Source organism: Gopherus evgoodei, chromosome 5 (genome assembly GCF_007399415.2).
Source record: "Gopherus evgoodei ecotype Sinaloan lineage chromosome 5, rGopEvg1_v1.p, whole genome shotgun sequence".
Classification (NCBI taxonomy): domain Eukaryota; kingdom Metazoa; phylum Chordata; order Testudines; family Testudinidae; genus Gopherus; species Gopherus evgoodei.
In genome coordinates, this window is record NC_044326.1 from 134485046 (window position 1) to 134502329 (window position 17284).

Consider the following 17284-nt stretch of genomic DNA (forward strand, 5'->3'; position numbering starts at 1 on the left):
AGTAAAGTGTCGGTAAAGCCTTGTGTGCCTTGGCTGAGCGCATTGTCATCAGTCCACTGCTGAATGACTCAGTCTCCAGTGCCATCCTCCCAGCAGTTTTCCAGGGCATTATAACCACTTTCAATCAACATGGCAACAAGAGAACAATACACGCTGAGCTGATGCTTCTGAGGACAGTGGCTGGCTGTTCTGTGTTACAATAGCATGGTCACTCTTGTCATTGCCCGGCAGATAAGAGCAGCACTGTGCAGTGATTTAAAAAGCCACGTTTCATTCTGGGCATCTGTTCCTTGGTAGCATTCAGTCAAGGGTGGCTGCCTGTCATGGCAAGTAACTATTTGCCAGTTATGTACTGGAAGAGAATGCTGGTTAAAAATAAACAAAAATGAGCAGAGTTTAAAAACAGCAAATTCCTTTCCAAGAGGATATCTACCAATGACAGCTGATCTAGGATGACCTGGCTGGCCTCTCAGGCGTTTTCGGAGTTACCACATTGCCCTAGGGAGCATATTAGATGACACAGCTTTATTTTAAGGCGATTCAGTGACTTAATCAGTAAAAGCTTTTCTTTTATGCTCAATTTGCTCGATCTTTTGTAGACTATTCTCCAACAAAACCACCCCTCCTGGGAGAGGCATGCCAAAACAGCTGCAGGTGTCCGACAGCTGACAAAGACCCCTTGTTCGTCAGCTCTGTTATATGTGGTTTAGTGCCCTCCCCTGCAGCCAACACCTCAAGCAAAAACTGGACACCCAGTTAAAAGAGCTATTATCCCAGAATTTCTTAAGCAAGCAGAGTAGAGGTCCCTCTTGGATACTGTCCTCCTGAGCCAAGAAATTGCTGCATTGGTCACTGATCGACTTCTTGATTCTCAGCACTCTGCGCAGAGATGGGAATTCATAGGATTGTCATCTGGACAAAGGATTAAGCAGTCGCTTTGTTACTGGTAAGATGACGCACTCTGCCATCAGTGCTGTTAGTTCTTCTCTTCAGTTCATCTAAACTAACAGGGTTCCTAGTGCTGCTGCATCAAGCCAGCTCCAAATTTTAACTGAAGTCTCACAACTCTTCGAACGCTAATGCTGCCCAGGTCCTGTGAAGGATAGGTTGCAGCAGTGCACGAAGCAAACTAAAACAATGCCAGATATTGAGAGAAATTTGGATTTTCAGAGATTAATTTGTTAACTGTGTTTGAGAAGCAGCACGGTCTGTCAGATGGACTGGATGTGGGTCTGGCAGTCAGGAGCTTTGGTTTCTAATCCGAGCTCTCCTGATGACTTGCTACATAAATATGAAGCATCGATAATGCAGATGTTAATAGGGAGTTAACTTTGTTGGGGGATGATTCAGAGACTCATTAAAGAGTTCCCTTTTTATGTCTTATTTTAGTAATCTCAGCCCAGAAATTTGGAGTTTGTTAGCAAGGTTGGGAATCAGGAAGAGGGGAAGTGTGTGAGATTTGGGTGTGTCTGGCCTGTCTGCTTTGGAGAGAAGTCGCGAGGGCTGCTTATGGGTTCTTGGCCATGAAGGGGTGCAGCTCCTGCAGCCAGCCTGTAGGGGAGGGGGAAGGCAATAGGATGAGAGCTCTGCCGGTCTGGTGAGGAGACACTTGCACATAATAGGAATGAACTGAGCAGTGGGGTGACTGCCCACATGATGATCTTAGGTGAAAGGGGGCGTTAATTGTCACTCAGCGTACAGCACTCCAGGGATCTGATCCAAAGCCCATTGATGTCAAAGGAACTAGTCCCCTATGATAAATTGCCTGAAATGTTTTTAGATTCTTAAAAAGAACAGGAGTACTTGTGGCACCTTAGAGACTAACAAATTTATTTGAGCATATTTAGATTCTTAATTATTCTGCTACCATTATTTACTTGCTTATTATATAAGGCTGGTGGGTGGAGGTTCTTTCACTACTTTGTTACCTCTGACTTAATCGCAATAACATTTTTATGACTGGGATGTGGCTCAGGCAAACTGCGTCTTAGAACAGGCCCCACCAGTGAGCTTTCACCCCAAAGCTCTCAGCTAACATGGGAAGACACAGCACAGATGCCTGGACCAATGCCACTGTGTAGGCTCAGTCAGAGCTTTTCTCCCATGACGAGCTGTACTACGTTAAGGCCCGCGGCTGTGCGGTGTTCGGCACCTTCCCCGACCATTGACAGGTAAATAAATCCTGGATTTGCTAAATACGAATGTATAGAGAGCATTTAAAAAGGAATTTTAAGAGACATTTAAGTTTCTGTCACTCTCTCCGAATCTCCATTCAGAGGTTTTTGGATGGAGACAGCCATTTTAATGCTACTTTCTGTCAGAGGTTCAGTTTTGTAATGCAAAAGATGGACTGTAAAAATCACCGTCACCACCTAAAAGCACAGAAATCAGGGAGTTCCAAGCTAATAGGACGGTTGGTTTAACTAGTAATAGACTTATACTTCTGGGGGGAGGAGGGGACTTAGAATACCTGATAATAAACGTCCTTGAAACTGATCTTCACCAGTGCTTTCTAATTCTCCAGCCTGGCCAGCTGGGAACTCCCGGTTTGCTCATTAATTTTTCAGCTTTGTTATATCTGACACTCTAAAAAGAGTTTGTGATCAACTCTCCTTTTGTAAAAAGGTGAAGTGCTCAGAATAGTGGAGTTTTCATACACAGACGTGTCTCTGGGATTTCTTTAGGTCCTATGATACGCTGTTCATTCAGCACTCAGGTAAACTATGAATCGGACAAGAACCTGACAGGGTTACCAGAGGCAGCGGCGGCTCCAGGCACCAGCGCAGCAAGCGCGTGCCTGGGGCGTCAAGCCACGGGGAGCACCCTGCCAGTCCCTGCAAAAGCGGCAGTCAGGCAGCCTTCGGTGGCTTGCCTGTGGGAGATCCGCCGGTCCCGCGGCTTCGGTGGTAATTCGGCGGCGGGTACACCGAAGCTTCGGGACCTGGGACCTCCCACAGTCATGCCGCCAAATCCGTGGGACCAGGGACTTCTGCAGGCAAGCTGCCGAATCCGCAGGACCGGGGACCTCCCACAAGCATGCCGCCGAAGGCAGCCTGCCTGCCATACTTGGGGCAGCAAAAAAGCTAGAGCCGCCCCTGTCCAGAGGTGCTATAATTTCATTTTATCATTATTAGATGTTTATATTTTACGGATGGTGGGGGAGAGATCAGCAGCTTTCATAGAATCACAGAATGGAGTCATCAAGACCTTGAGAGCTCATTTACTCCAGCCTCCTGCACTGAGGCAGGGCCAAGTAAACCTAAGTCATCCCTGCCAGGTCTTTGTCCAACCTGTTCTTAAAAACCTCCAATGACGGGATTCCAGAAACTCCCTTGGAAGCCTGTTCCAGAGCTGAACTCCCCTTATCATTATATGTTTTTCCTAATATCTAATCTAAATCTCCCTGGCTACAGATTAAGCCCATTAGTTCTTGTCCTACCTTCACTGGACATGCAGAATAATTGATAACTGTCCTCTTTATAACAGCCCCTAACATATTGGGAGATTATTATCAGGTCCCCCTTCAGTCTTATGTTCTCAAGACAAAACATGCCCAGTTTCTTCAACCTTTCCTCAGAGGTCAGGTTTTCTGAACCTTTGCTCATTTTTGCTGCTTTCCTCCGCAGTCTCCCTGATTTGTCCATATCTGGCTGAAAAGGTGGTAGCTAAAATGGGACACTGTTCTCCAGGGGAGGCCTCGACCCGTTTAGATAATTACTGCCCATGTCTCACGTACAACACTCCTCTCAATGCACCCCAGAACGACATTAGTCTTTTTTTTCACATTGTTGACTCAAATTCAATTTGTGATCCACTATAACCCGGGAATCCTTTTCAGCACTACTACTGCCTCGCTAATTATTCCCCAGTTTGTAGTTGGGATTTGATTTTTAATTTCCTCAGTGTGGTACTTTGCACTTGTCTTTTACATTTTATTATTAAATTATGTATTTAATAAATAATGTACTAAATTGCTGTAAGAGGCTCTAGGGGAGGGCTGTGGGGGTGCTGAGGGAGGTGGTTGCGGGATGCTGCTAGGGAAGGGCCATGGGGGGCTGAGGGAAGATTGGGGGAGGGGTTGGGGAAGTGCTAGGGGAGGCCATTGGGGGTGAGTGTGCTGCTGGGGGAGGCTCTAGGGGACGGCCATGGGGGAGCTGCTGTGAGAGGATTTGGGGATGGAGCTTTAGGGGGTGCTGCTGGGTCAGGCTCTGGGGAGGGCCGTGGGGGTGCTGGGGGAGGCGGTTGTGGGTGTTGCTAGGGAAGGACCGTGGGGGGGGGCTGGAGGAAGGTTGGGGGTGCTGTTGGGGAAGGATTTGGGGGAGGGGTTGGGGGTGTGCTAGGGGAGGCCATTGGGGGTGGGGGATGCTGCTGGGGGAGGCTGTGGGTGAGGGCCTTGGGGGGTGCTCTGAAGGAGGGCAGTGGGGGAGGATTTGGGAATGGAGCTAGAGCTGAGGCTGCAGCTGGGTCTGGATCTAGGGCAGGGCAGAGGGAATGCCGCTGGAAGCGGGCTCTGGGGGAGGGTTGGGGTGCTCTGGGGGAGGATTTGGGGCTGGGGGAGTGCTGCTGGGCAGGGCTGCAGGGCAGGGCTATGGGGGGCTGGGGAGGCTCTGGGGGAGGATTTGGGACTCGGGGGGTGCCAGTGGGGGAAGCTGTAGGGGAGGGTTATGGGGGGCTGGGGAAGCTCTGGGGGAGGATTTGGGGCTTGGGGGGGTGCCGCTGGAGGAGGCTGAAGGGGAGGGTTAAGAGGAGCTGGGGGGGATTTAGGGCTCAGGGGGTGTGACCGGGGGAGGCTGTAGGGGAGGGTTATCGGAGTCTGGAGAGGCTCTGAGGGAGGATTTGGGGCTTGGGAGGTGCAGCTAGGCCCGGCTCTAGGACAGGGCAGTGGGGGGTGCCGCTGGGAGAGGCTATAGCGGAGGGTTATGAGGGGCTGGGGAGGCCATGGGGGGTGCTTCTGGGGGAGGTTTGGGGCTAGGGCTCCGGGAGTGCTGCTCGGGGAGGCTGTAGAAGAGGGTTATGGTAGGCTGGGGAGGTTTCGGGGCTTGGGGGGTGCCTCTGAGGAGGCTGTAGAGGGCTGGGGAGGCTGTAGGGGGCTAGGGCTTGGTGGGTGCCGCTGGGGGGGCTGTAAGGGAGCGGTATGGGGGGCTGGGGAGGATTTGGGGCTTGGGGGGTGCCACTGGGGGGGCCGTAGGGGCAGGTTATGGGGGGCTGGGGAGGATTTGGGGGCAGGGGGTGCCGCTGGAGGAGCTGTAGGGGAAAGTTATGGGGGCTGGGGAGGATATGGGGGATGGGGGGTGCCGCTGGGGGGGCTGTAGGGGAAGGTTATGGGGGCTGGGGAGGATTTGGGGGGCGGAGAGTGCCACTGGGGGGGCTGTAGGGGAAGGTTATGGGGGGCTGGGGAGGATTTGGGGGGTGGGGGGTGCCGCTGGGGGAAGGTTATGGAGGGCTGGGGAGGATTTGGGGGGCGGGGGTGCAGCTGGGGGGGCTGTAGGGGACGGTTATGGGGGCTGGGGAGGATTTGAGGATTTGGGGGCAGGGGGTGCCGCTGTGGGGGCTGTAGGGGAAGGTGATGGGGGGCTGGGGAGTACCGCTGGGGGGCTGTAGGGGAAGGTTATGGGGGGCTGGGGAGGATCTGGGGGGCAGGGGTGCAGCTGGGGGGGCTGTAGGGGACGGTTATGGGGGCTGGGGAGGATTTGAGGCTTTGGGGACGGGGGTGCCGCTGGGGGGGCTGTAGGGGAAGGTTATGGGGGGCTGGGGAGGATTTGGGGGCGGGGGGTACCGCTGGGGGGGCTGTAGGGGAAGGTTATGGGGGGCTGGGGAGGATTTGGGGGGCGGGGGTGCAGCTGGGGGGGCTGTAGGGGACGGTTATGGGGGCTGGGGAGGATTTGGGGGGCGGGGGTGACGCTGGGACTGGAGGGGGCTCAGCGCCCGCCGCCGGCCGCGCGGTCCCAGGAGGAGGAGCCGGGAGCCCCGCCCCGCCCCGCCCCGCGGTGCCGCTCTCCGGGCGGGCGGGCGCTGAGCCCAGCCGGGGTGCGAGGTTCGCGAGCTCCGGGCGCGGGTCTCTCCGGGACTCCCGCTGCCGGGGTCTCTGCCCTGAGCTCGGCAGCTGCCCGGGGGGGGTCCCGCGGTGTCTCCCCACGGGTGGGCGCCGCTCTGCAGCCAGCCCGGGTTTGTCCGGCTGGGCGGGGCTGGGCTTCCCCGGGGATCGCAGTCACTCCAGCCCAGCTCCTGTTCTTTGCACGCAGGTTCCTGGGGATGGATCCGCTCCTGCCTCGCCCGCCAGCGCCTTGAGCTTTCCTGGCCGCGCGGGGGCCGGGGTGGCTTCACGGCGAATGTTTGCTTGGCGCAGGTGAGTCTCCTCCAGCACATGGCCCCACAAAGCCGCCGGCAAGCGCCGCCCGCAGCGCGGGGGGTGGGAGCCTGCCAGCCCCCGGAGCTGACCGCGCGATTTAAACACACGGACCGAAGTGTTTGCAAGCGGAGCCGGGGGGGGGGGGGGTTGCATAAAGTTGTGGAAGGCCGGAGCGCTTCTCGTGTAACTGGAAACCGTGAAACAAATGTGGTCTCGCTTTGTTTAGACTGAGCTTGGTTTCGAAGTGGATTCCTGCCACTGATCGCATTACAGTGCGTGTCAAACAGTCCTAAAATCGTGATTCGGCTCTTAACTCCCTGACTTTATTTAGCCAGTGTCAGGCTACCACTTCCTCTTTGCCCGCATGTGCTGCTTACCCCCGAAATATCTAAACAGGGCTAGGCTGGGTTCAAATGGCCTTGGTTATGCCTGCAAGTCAGACCCTTATCACCTTGGCATTACTTTAACATACGTTACAACCAGCCTCTATTTTCTATCGCCCAGAAGCATGTGATGGCTTTTTATTTCATTGAAGAGTCTGATTCTTTGAGCTTAGCGATTCCAGGAACATTTGGATTAGCAAGTTTCAATCTGTTGCTTGAATTTCATTTCCTCTATTTTGCAGTATTGGGGGGAAAAATTGTATTTTACGATAGCCGAATACTTTTAAAATTACACTGCAAATCTATAGTTATGGAAATCCTCCAGCATTGTATTGGCTTCACAGCCCCATGTGACTTGACTTGTCATCAGTGGAACTTTATGAACAAATTTCCACAGAGAGATTCCTGTTGAATAAGGTGGATTTTGCATGGGGGAAAAAAGAAGTACAGTGAAGTCTGTGGCTGGTGTCACTCTTTTGCAGAATGTGTGTGATTGGGATATTTCCATTCCTCCCATCTTTGCTCTTCTGGACCTGTGATAGTATCAAAACTTGCTATGTAAATTTCCATTGGTTTAAAAAATAGTCCTTATATACTACCTAATGCAGATACAAGGTAAAGTTTTGCTAGTAGTTTAATTACTGCAGTGTGGCTGTATATAGAAGTAGTTGTTCTCAATATTGATGTTACAAACCTATGGCAATTTAGGAAGCTTTTTTTTTTTTTCAAACAAACAAAATCAGAGTGTGATCTTCCATTCTAGTCCTTTTGGCTCCACAGATAACTTTGCGGATGCAAATAGCTTTACCTTTTGAGCATTTAATGCTGCAGAATGTGCAGTTAATTAAGCGTCCGAGAAGAATGTACACTTGTGTTTTCAAATGTGAGATTATAAAAGGTGCATGCAGTGACTTAAATGACCTATTTGGCCATATGTGACACAATGAGCTAAAAAATTAACAAATTATTGTCTATTGGTGAATTTCTTTTTGCCTAACCCACTGCAAAGGATTTGGGGATATAGAGGAACCAAGGTGGGTGGTTTGTGTATCAGGTGAAAAAAGGTAGAGTTCCCTCAGCTTAGTATATTCTTTAATGTGGTTATTAATAAATTTTAATTAAATAACATTAAAAATGAAAATTAGAAAAGAAGCAATTTCTAGCTGCTTTGATGTGGAATTAAGTGAACTTCACTGTTACTGCCCTCCCCTCCAATTATTTTTATGGTGGTAATACTTTGTCTTTAAGTTAAGTGTCACATGACGCAATGGTCCTTCTGAGGCTAATTTAGCCATTTTTGTCATGGTATTAAACATGTTTCCCATTATAATCCTTTTGCCTACTTTTGATCCCACTACTGGGATAACAGGGAAATTCTGCCCTCCGACTGTACAGACGTTCAAAGTTCTAAAACAGTTAACTACAGCATTATAAATCTAAAGGAATTTGAAAAATCTGAAGGGAAAATAAAGCAGGAATATATTATTTGTAAACGTGTGTAGGCTACAGTAATGTGTTAATTATACTGAATTGTGGAGCTCCGGCATTCACCCCGTAGTTAATGTTGCAATTGAATTTCCATTACTACCATATTTTTCCCCCTTCTGGAATCCACCAAAAAGTAACATTTGACTTAAAATTGGTAAACTTAGGCCTGGAGCTGAGGTAGACTTTTTTCTAAAAACAAATTAAGTAGATGAAACGAGGTTCCTGAATTCTAATATCGTAACTTTCGAAATGCTGTTGCCACTTTACAGCAGAGAAATAAAACATAGTTTGTTGGACTCACTCTCTCCGAGAACTAGTGCAAAGCACCAAAGTTTAGTTGATCAAAGTCCAATTTCAAAAGTGAACTTTTAAATTTGGACACAGCTAAAAATTGTTGACTCTTCTGAGCTTAGTATAATGGATCAAATGACTGCTGAGCTTTTATTTAAAAACCCCTCAATCTTTAGCCCTTTTTCCTTGCAGAGAAAGACTTCAGAATGCAAACTGATTATTAGGGAGCCTTGTCATGTAGAAAGGATCCGTTTTCAACCAAACAACGCAGGAGCTTGCACGGGACTCATGATTCCTTCAGCACTCAGGAGGGCCATGTTGATATGTGCCTTTTTAATAATGTTTTTGTGCGGTTGAGACTTAGAATATGATGTCTTTGTAGTGCCACCAAACGGTACTGGAGCCTCAATTTGCAGCCTGAGTCTGGGAAAGATAGTGCTCTTTGCTTTAGGGCAGGGGTCGGCAACCTTTCAGAAGTGCTGTGCCGAGTCTTCATTTATTCACTCTAATTTAAGGTTTCGCGTGCCAGTAATACATTTTAACATTTTTAGATGGGCTCTTTCTATAAGTCTATAATATAGAACTAAACTATTGTTGTATGTAAAGTAAATAAGGTTTTTAAAATGTTGTTTAAGAAGCTTCATTTAAAATTAAATTAAAATGCAGAGCCCCCCAGACCGGTGGCCAGGACCCAGGCAGTGTGAGTGCCACTGAAAATCAGCTTGTGTGCCGCCTTTGGCACGCGTGCCATAGGTTGCCTACCCCTGCTTTAGTGGATTTTGTTGATAACACCTAGCTGCTGTGATGGGTTAATAAACTATAACACAAAGGACAATGTATACAAAAGCTCTTACTCAGAGGTCAGTGCTGAGGCCTCGGCATACCGTTATCCAGAGGATCGGGGAATGACTTTGGTTCAAACCCCAGAATTTCTCGCTCCCTAAAGCCCTGATTCTTGGAATGCCCCAAACTAGTGAGAGTTCCTAGGGAAGAGAGTTGCATCATGTTGCTTTACATTAGCATCTGTTACCAAAGGAAAGCTTTAGGGAATAAAATAGCTAAGGGAGAACTCGGTATGGAAGGATTTTCATTGAGAGACATGTTTTTTCTGCACATCTTCCCTTCTCAGCAATCTCATGGTTTTCCTGGGGCCAGCTTTCTGGGACTCCAGTCCCTAAAGATTTCCCTAAGGCGTTAGTTTCAGGTAGCTGTTGTGAGAATTTGGTTAAACTTGGCAGTAAAGAAAGGAGAATGACCCAAAATAGAAAAACTGTTCTTGGGGGATTTTCTTTTTCCATTACTGGAGAGGAAAGAGGGACAGGATTCCTCAGCTGCGAGTAATCCAGGAGCAGAGAGTGGTTAATCTGTGTGTGTTCATTTCAACCTTGCAGACAATAGACTATTTCAGTTAACTGAAGCTATTATTTGTAACACAGATTTTTCTCTCCTATCAGATCCAGCAGCAGATTAAGAATCTTTCTTTCTGTGTCACCCTTTTCTTGGAAATTGTTTCTATTACTTTCCCATACCATCCTGATGTAGGGTGTAATTACTGCTGAATTTCAGGGAGATATGGTGGTTGCCAAAGCACTAGGTTACAGAACTCTGAGTTCTAGCCTTTGCTTCACCAGTCCTGTTTCTTCCAGACATAATTTTCCCATAATTCCTCCCCTGAATCCCACTTTCACAACCATGAATGGATATTTACAAGACACACCCTCGGTATCAGTTGCCTTTACCCTTGGTCTAGAAACCCAGGCCATGTCTACATCTAAAATTTTGCAGCGCTGGTTGTTACAGCTGTATTAGTACAGCTGTATAGGGCCAGCGCTGCAGAGTGGCCACACTTACAGCAACCAGCGCTGCAAGTGGTGTTAGATGTGGCCACACTGCAGCGCTGTTGGGCGGCTTCAAGGGGGGTTCCGGGACGAGAGAGCAAACCGGGAAAGGAGACCAGCTTTGCCGCGGTTTGCTCTCTCGGTCCCGGAGCCAGCCAGCAAACCGCAGGGAAGGAGACCTGCTTGCTCGGGGTTCCGGGACCGAGAGAGCAAACCGGGAACGCCGCGGTTTGCTCTCTCGGTCCCGGAGCCAGCCAGCAAACCCCAGGGAAGGAGACCTGCCTGCTGGGGTTCCGGGACCGAGAGAGCAAACCGGGAACGCCGCGGTTTGCTCTCTCGGTCCCGGAGCCAGCCAGCAAACCCCAGGGAAGGAGACCTGCTTGCTCGGGGTTCCGGGACGAGAGAGCAAACCGGGAAAGGAGACCAGCTTTGCCGCGGTTTGCTCTCTCGGTCCCGGAGCCAGCCAGCAAACCGCAGGGAAGGAGACCTGCTTGCTCGGGGTTCCGGGACCGAGAGAGCAAACCGGGAACGCCGCGGTTTGCTCTCTCGGTCCCGGAGCCAGCCAGCAAACCCCAGGGAAGGAGACCTGCTTGCTCGGGGTTCCGGGACCGAGAGAGCAAACCGGGAACGCCGCGGTTTGCTCTCTCGGTCCCGGAGCCAGCCAGCAAACCGCAGGGAAGGAGACCTGCTTGCTCGGGGTTCCGGGACCGAGAGAGCAAACCGCGGCGAAGCTGGTTTCCTTTCCCGGTTTGCTCTCTCGGTCCCGGAACCCCGAGCAAGCAGGTCTCCTTCCCTGCGGTTTGCTGGCTGGCTCCGGGACCGAGAGAGCAAACCGCGGCGTTCCCGGTTTGCTCTCTCGGTCCCGGAACCCCGAGCAAGCAGGTCTCCTTCCCTGCGGTTTGCTGGGTGGCTCCGGGACCGAGAGAGCAAACCGGGAAAGGAAACCAGCTTGATTACCAGAGGCTTCCTCCTTCCACGGAGGTCAAGAAAAGCGCTGGTAACTGTCTACATTGGATTACCAGCGCTGGATCACCAGCGCTGGATCCTCTACACCCGAGACAAAACGGGAGTACGGCCAGCGCTGCAAACAGGGAGTTGCAGCGCTGGTGGTGCCCTGCAGATGTGGACACTCTCAAAGTTGCAGCGCTGTAACTCCCTCACCAGCGCTGCAACTTTCTGATGTAGACAAGAATGAGTCTGGTTACCTGTTGGTAAACAATCAATTAATTCTTAAAGGAATGCTGCTTGTTTGATGTACCCTCCGTCCTTGTAGAGTTTATGCATAGAAGCTGAGGCTTTTTAGGTGCCTAAACAGTGAGCCTTTGTAGTGAAAGTAGAGTAAGTGTAATTATAACACACACCTCCCCCGCCCCTATTTAAATGAAAATCTTCCAATTGTCATGTATAAAATGTTCTGCCTTTCCAGGTAGCTCAGCTGCAGGACAGTCTAAATCTTTAAGACCATCTTCAAAGGGTGAATGCAAAATGACCAGCAGAGCTCAGTACGCAAGATGCAGAGGGACATCTGTCTGAACCAAGAGGACTTGAAAATGTCTGTGTGCAGTAACTTTGTGGAGCACATTTGGAAGCCTGGCTCCTGCAAAAACTGTTTCTACCCCAAACGTTCCCACAGGCTGCAAGCATCTCTGGAGCTGGAAGCTAGTAACTTGCCCTCACGCACCTTGAATGGAATTAGAGCCAAAGCTGAGGATACACCTCCGGAGGATGAGTGTGTGATTGCCACACCTTACTCAAAGCCAACGATTGCAGTGAAGCCAACAATGATCAACCCAGATGTTTCTGACGTCTGGGCGGATGTGAATATGAACGCAGACATCTCGCAGGTAATGATTCATAAGGGGTGTGGTATTGTACAGTGCTGCACCCGTTATATTATTTGCTTTTGTTGGGGTGCAATAAGGGTATTTGCCATAACAAGACTACTGTGCATCCACCTCCATTACTTTTTATTTCTGGGGGCATGTAAGCCAAGATCTTTCTTTTCTGTCTCATCTGCTTTCCACTGGATTTTAAACCCCTCGACACCAGAGGTTTGTGTTCGGCTACAAAATGCTTGGCTTCCTGCGACACCACTCGTTAAACCTAGTGGGACCTTGTGTAAATTAGATAATACTGACCAAGATCACAAACAATTCTTGAAGAAGCATGTATTAATGTGAATACTTTAAAATAATGTTAGTCGCTCAGTATCTTGTTACGTTTTTAATTGTTTTTTTCCCCTGGTGAAAATTTTCTGCTTGACAAGCCGAGGACTGAAATTCTCTGTTTATATGCTGCATGGGGCAAAGAGGGCCTGCTTCCCCTCACAGCCCCACTGTGTGTCCCTCTGTCCTGACTGAAACCACCCGTAGGGGTGAGAGGACCTTCATGCCCAGGTAGTCCTTGACTTCTCAGCTGAGAGCAAGTTTACCTAATGTAGCCGTTGCTGTGGTGTAGAAATCTGCTCACTAATAACTGAATAACTTATTTCACACAGACCATCAAACCACTATCAGCTGTTAATGGTCCTCTGTCAGAGTGGGTTTATAACCTGGCAGCCTAGTGAGTGATTCTCTGTTCCACTGTAAATCTTCTGAACCATTCAGTCCCCCTTAATATCTTCCTAAAACCGATGGATGAAGGGAGTACGACGTATTAAGCAATGGTTACATCCAGAGATGGGGCTAAACAGCAGAGTTCAGCTCAGCGTTTCTCCCAAAGTCTGGGGGGTGTTCAGCTCTGGAGTTTTGTTTCACAGCCTTTCTAGCTATGCCAGAGAAATACTCGGTTAATAGCTTGAATACCGTATCTTTTATCTTTGCCCGATCCTGCTCCCTTCTCTGATATCCTTGAAATCCCTGCCTACGTGCTAACCCCCGCTGACTAACCAGTGAGCAGAGGAGGTGTGTCAGTGATAAATCTGTATTGCAAGGTCTTCCATTATAGCTGTGTTGAATTCATCCTGCACCAGCCAGCTCTTTCTTTGATACAAAGACTGCTCCCACCCAACCAGAAAGCCAGAGGATCTCCTAATGTGTGCCCTTCTCCCCACCTACAGTGGGAGCTGCTAAGAATAGACTTCGCTATAGTGAACCATTTTATAGAGAAGTGGAATAAAAGTGCTCCAGTGCGTTTTATTAGAGTTTCAGTACTCTGCTTTGCTTCTTTTTAGGGCCAAATCCTCATTCAGGTGTCAGAGAAAAACATAGTTCTCTCTCTGGTTGGGTGCAGCAAATCAGATACTTTATTATCTCTAGCAATTGCATGGAGGGAGAGTGTTAAACGGGTCTCTCCCCAGGTGAACAATTATAGCAGCATTTATACCTTTTTGTTACATACAATAATCAACAGCTGCATTTTGTTTATACATAGGTCATCTTGATATCTAAATAGATGTGAAAAATAAGATTCTAGTCTACATTCCATATTTATCTACACAAGGTCACAACAACTTCTCACACAGTTCTTTCCTACTCACCTCACACAATCCTTGCTTCTACAAGTCTCGCGTTATTAGGGTTACAGCTAGCCTGACTCTTGCTCACAGAAGAGACTGTTAGCATAGAAATCCCCTTCAAATCCCTGCCAGTTCTTGCTCTACTTCCACGGAGGTAAACGCAGCTTAAACTTCATTGAAGCCAATGGAGTTACTCTGTTTTTCCTCCTGATAGTAATGGCAGAATTTGGCCGATAGTGAAATTTCAGTTCCTTATAAGTGGATTCTACCATGTCAAATCCCTAGGAATGCGACAATTTAGCATTTACCAGGCATGGGTTGCACTCTGCATTCCGTGGGATTCTCACTTCTCTTCCCTTGTAGAACAGAGGACAAGAAGATTTATCACTATCTCATGGGGGAGGGAGGTGGCAAGGAAGAATCCTTGATTCCCTGTTCTTGCTACAGCTGCTCTTCAATGGTAGTAAAGATAACGTCTTTCTGAATGCATGGTGCAGTAGAACCTCAGAGTTACAAACACTTTGGGAATGGAGGTTGTTCGGAACTCTGAAATGTTTGGAACTTTGAACAGTGATGTTCAACCTGGTTCTTTTACAAGTTTACTGACGTAATACAGCGTTGAAACTTTACTATGCAGAAGAAAAATGCAGATTTTAACGAACTTAAATGAAACAAACAGAAATAGTTCCCTTACCTTGTGAAACCTTTTTAAAAAAACTTTCCTTTTATTTTTTTTTAGTAGTTTGCATTTAACACAATACTGTACTGTTTGCTTTTTGTTTGTTTGTTTTCTGCTGCTGCCTGCTTGCGTTCTTCTGGTTCCAGATGCAGGGTATGTGGTTGACTGGTCGGTTTGTAACTCTAGTGTTCGTAACTCTGAAGTTCTACTGTAGGTACTAATGCCTCTGGCAAGGGCAGGAAGGAACCAGATCGAAGAAGAGATCTTTTGCCAAGTAGGCCCTCTCCTGTTACAGTGGAAATTCCACATATAGAGAAGTGTTTTTCCCCTGGGGAACCCTTTGTTTTAAGAGGGTTCCAGTCTGTAAGATGTACAGCTGCAAAGCTCGTCTATAAAATGGAAGGGGAAATAATGCCACATGGAAGATATACTCTTAGAATTAAAGAGGCATAGATTACAATGTTGATTGCTCTAATAGAATACACACATACAGTACAGACAGGTTGAAAATGTTATTCCCTGTCCTGACTAGGAAGGAAAGAGGATACCTTATTCACTATATTGACATACTTAATAATGCAAGGACTGCAAAGGGTGCAGAACGTAGGACACGTGTAGCTTCAGCAGACAAGGTTTCAGTAATCACCTGTGTGGTGAGTACACAAGTGTGGAGCAGAACTAACCACACACCTGAGGGGAGTTGGCAACAAAACAGCATTTGCCTTTTTCTTTCTTTTAATGCACATCCTGAACATGTGTTTTTTATCGTTGGCCCACTTAGGTCAGCTGGAGAATGGCATCTGAAAACCACCTCATTGTGAAGCCAGGAGAAGCACAGAGGACATGCCTCGACCATTTCAGCAGCTGTGCTGGGCGAAAGCCCTTCATTCATGATACACCAAATGACTGTGCACCTCAGTATCTCCAAGCCTGCTCCAGGGAGGGCCTGCCCCGCCTGGAAAGCAGAGGGGAAAAAAATATGCCCTTCAACAGTTTGGTGTTGGAGAGCGAGATGGGTGGATGGGAGGACAGAGCTATGCTTCGTAACAAGGAGAAGTTCGCCTGCCCACAGAGAGGGTTCTGCCACCAACCGTCCATCTTTGCTGATCGAAGCCCTGATTCCACCCCAGACTCTGCTGGATGTCCAGCCTTTCGACAAAGAGATGGCACAGCAACGCTGTCCTCGGAGAGCAGTGACAACTGCTGTTCTCCGGGCTCTGAGAGCGGGGAGTACTGTTCAATCACAGACTATTGTAGAGAGAGTCCTGTCCCACCAGACGCGCCGTGTCCAGAGAGCCAGGTGGCACGGCATGACAGTGAAAAGCCAGCCCCAAGGTGCTGGGGGCAACAAGAGACTGTGGTGAATCCACGGGCAAAGACGAGGGCAGTCAAATTTTGTGAAGATGAGTGCAGGCTGTTGAACTTAGACTGGCGTTTCCAAAGGGATCACTGTTTACAGGACTCTCTGCAAAATAAGACACGTTCGGAGCGAAAAACATTAGCACTTATCTCTGGCAATACCACCCTGTCAGACAGTGTGTTCAGCAGCAACAGTAGCAGCAGTCCCCTTGCTTTGCCCCAGGAGGACGATTACAGTCCTCTCCTTGAGCAATCGAGTCTCATCCGAGACAACCCCGGGGAAAACTCAAGCGACCCTCTGAGCACCGTCCCGGCACCTCAGCGTGCCCCTCACACACAGCCTGCACACAGTGATCCCATTTATGCCGAGAGCACCAAGAGAAAGAAGGCGCAGCTAAATCATTCTGGCGCGCAAACAAAGAGAGAGGGGCCGGCCCGCAGCCCTCTCAAAGAGCAGGCCCAGAGCCTGTGGAGAGATGGGGTGCGGTACCTGAGCAGCGAAAGGGAATACCAGGACTCAGCCACACAGGTAGCAGCAAAGATTACTATTATGGCAGCGCACACAGAGGAGGATAACAGGACAATATTTCTGAGCAGCCCAGACTCAGCTGTTGGGGTCCAATGGCCCTGTGCTAGCCCCATCTCTCATCCAGACTTTGCAATCCCTTCGCCTTCCTTTGGGCACAGAGAGGGCTCTCAAGCCGGCAGTGAGACGGGTTCGGGTGAAAGCAGTCCAAGGTTTCACCAGCAAATGCACAGCAAGGGCATCGTTAATGAGAGTCCCACTGTTCCCCCAAAGATATGCACGAGCAACCCGCCTGGCAGCGAGGGGACTCCCAGACCGTCAGTCAAGCCTCCTGGGGCAGAACTCTGTGACGGTAATGGTACAGATCCTAGCGCCTTGGGGACACAGCCTTCTCTCTGCTCTCATAGTAACAGGGTCTCTGCCGAGGAGCCCCACAGGGGTCCTCCAGGCTCATCCTGTGAGAGGAGGCATAAATACTACTGTGCAGGATGGAGCAGGCAGTGCCGGATAGAGGAGGAAGAGGAGGAAGAACAGGGCTTTTTAACCTGCACACAGGCCAGGGAAGTGGAGAATGGAACAGCTTGTCCCCATCCCGTGGAAGACTGCTCTGGGCAGGAAAAAAAGACTGGGATGAGCAAATCAGCATCTTTTGCTTTTGATTTCCCGAAAGGCAGCAGTGAAACTGAGGAATTTGCACCACCACCTCCACCTCCAAAGAAACAGCCCAGGTAGAGACTCTCTGTGTGTGTGCGTGCGTGCGTGCGTGCGTGCGCGCGCATGGGCTAATTTACATATTGTAGATAGTCACAAATGATACTTTCTAAATCAGTGGTTCTCTATCTAGTTACCACTGTGAACCCTATACGAGGCCAAAAATGGGTTATGTGGGCCACGTCCAACGTTACCTGTAGGGC

The 17284-nt window shown here is 49.3% G+C and overlaps 1 protein-coding gene across 2 annotated transcripts in view; it reads left to right on the forward strand.

Annotated features, from left to right (window-relative positions):
• The first annotated feature begins 928 nt into the window (after positions 1-928).
• The window catches only part of PRAG1 (PEAK1 related, kinase-activating pseudokinase 1), a 52556-nt gene continuing 36200 nt past the window's right edge, over positions 929-17284 (forward strand). Inside the window, exons 1-3 of one of the 2 annotated variants that reach the window (XM_030565267.1) lie at positions 929-946; positions 11776-12193; positions 15267-17098. In XM_030565267.1, coding sequence (XP_030421127.1) covers positions 11828-12193; positions 15267-17098 — 2198 coding nt within the window. In that variant the 5' untranslated portion in view covers positions 929-946; positions 11776-11827. Of the gene's footprint in view, positions 947-6085; positions 6347-11775; positions 12194-15266; positions 17099-17284 lie in introns of those variants that run through there. The other variant, XM_030565266.1, reaches the window with a different exon arrangement.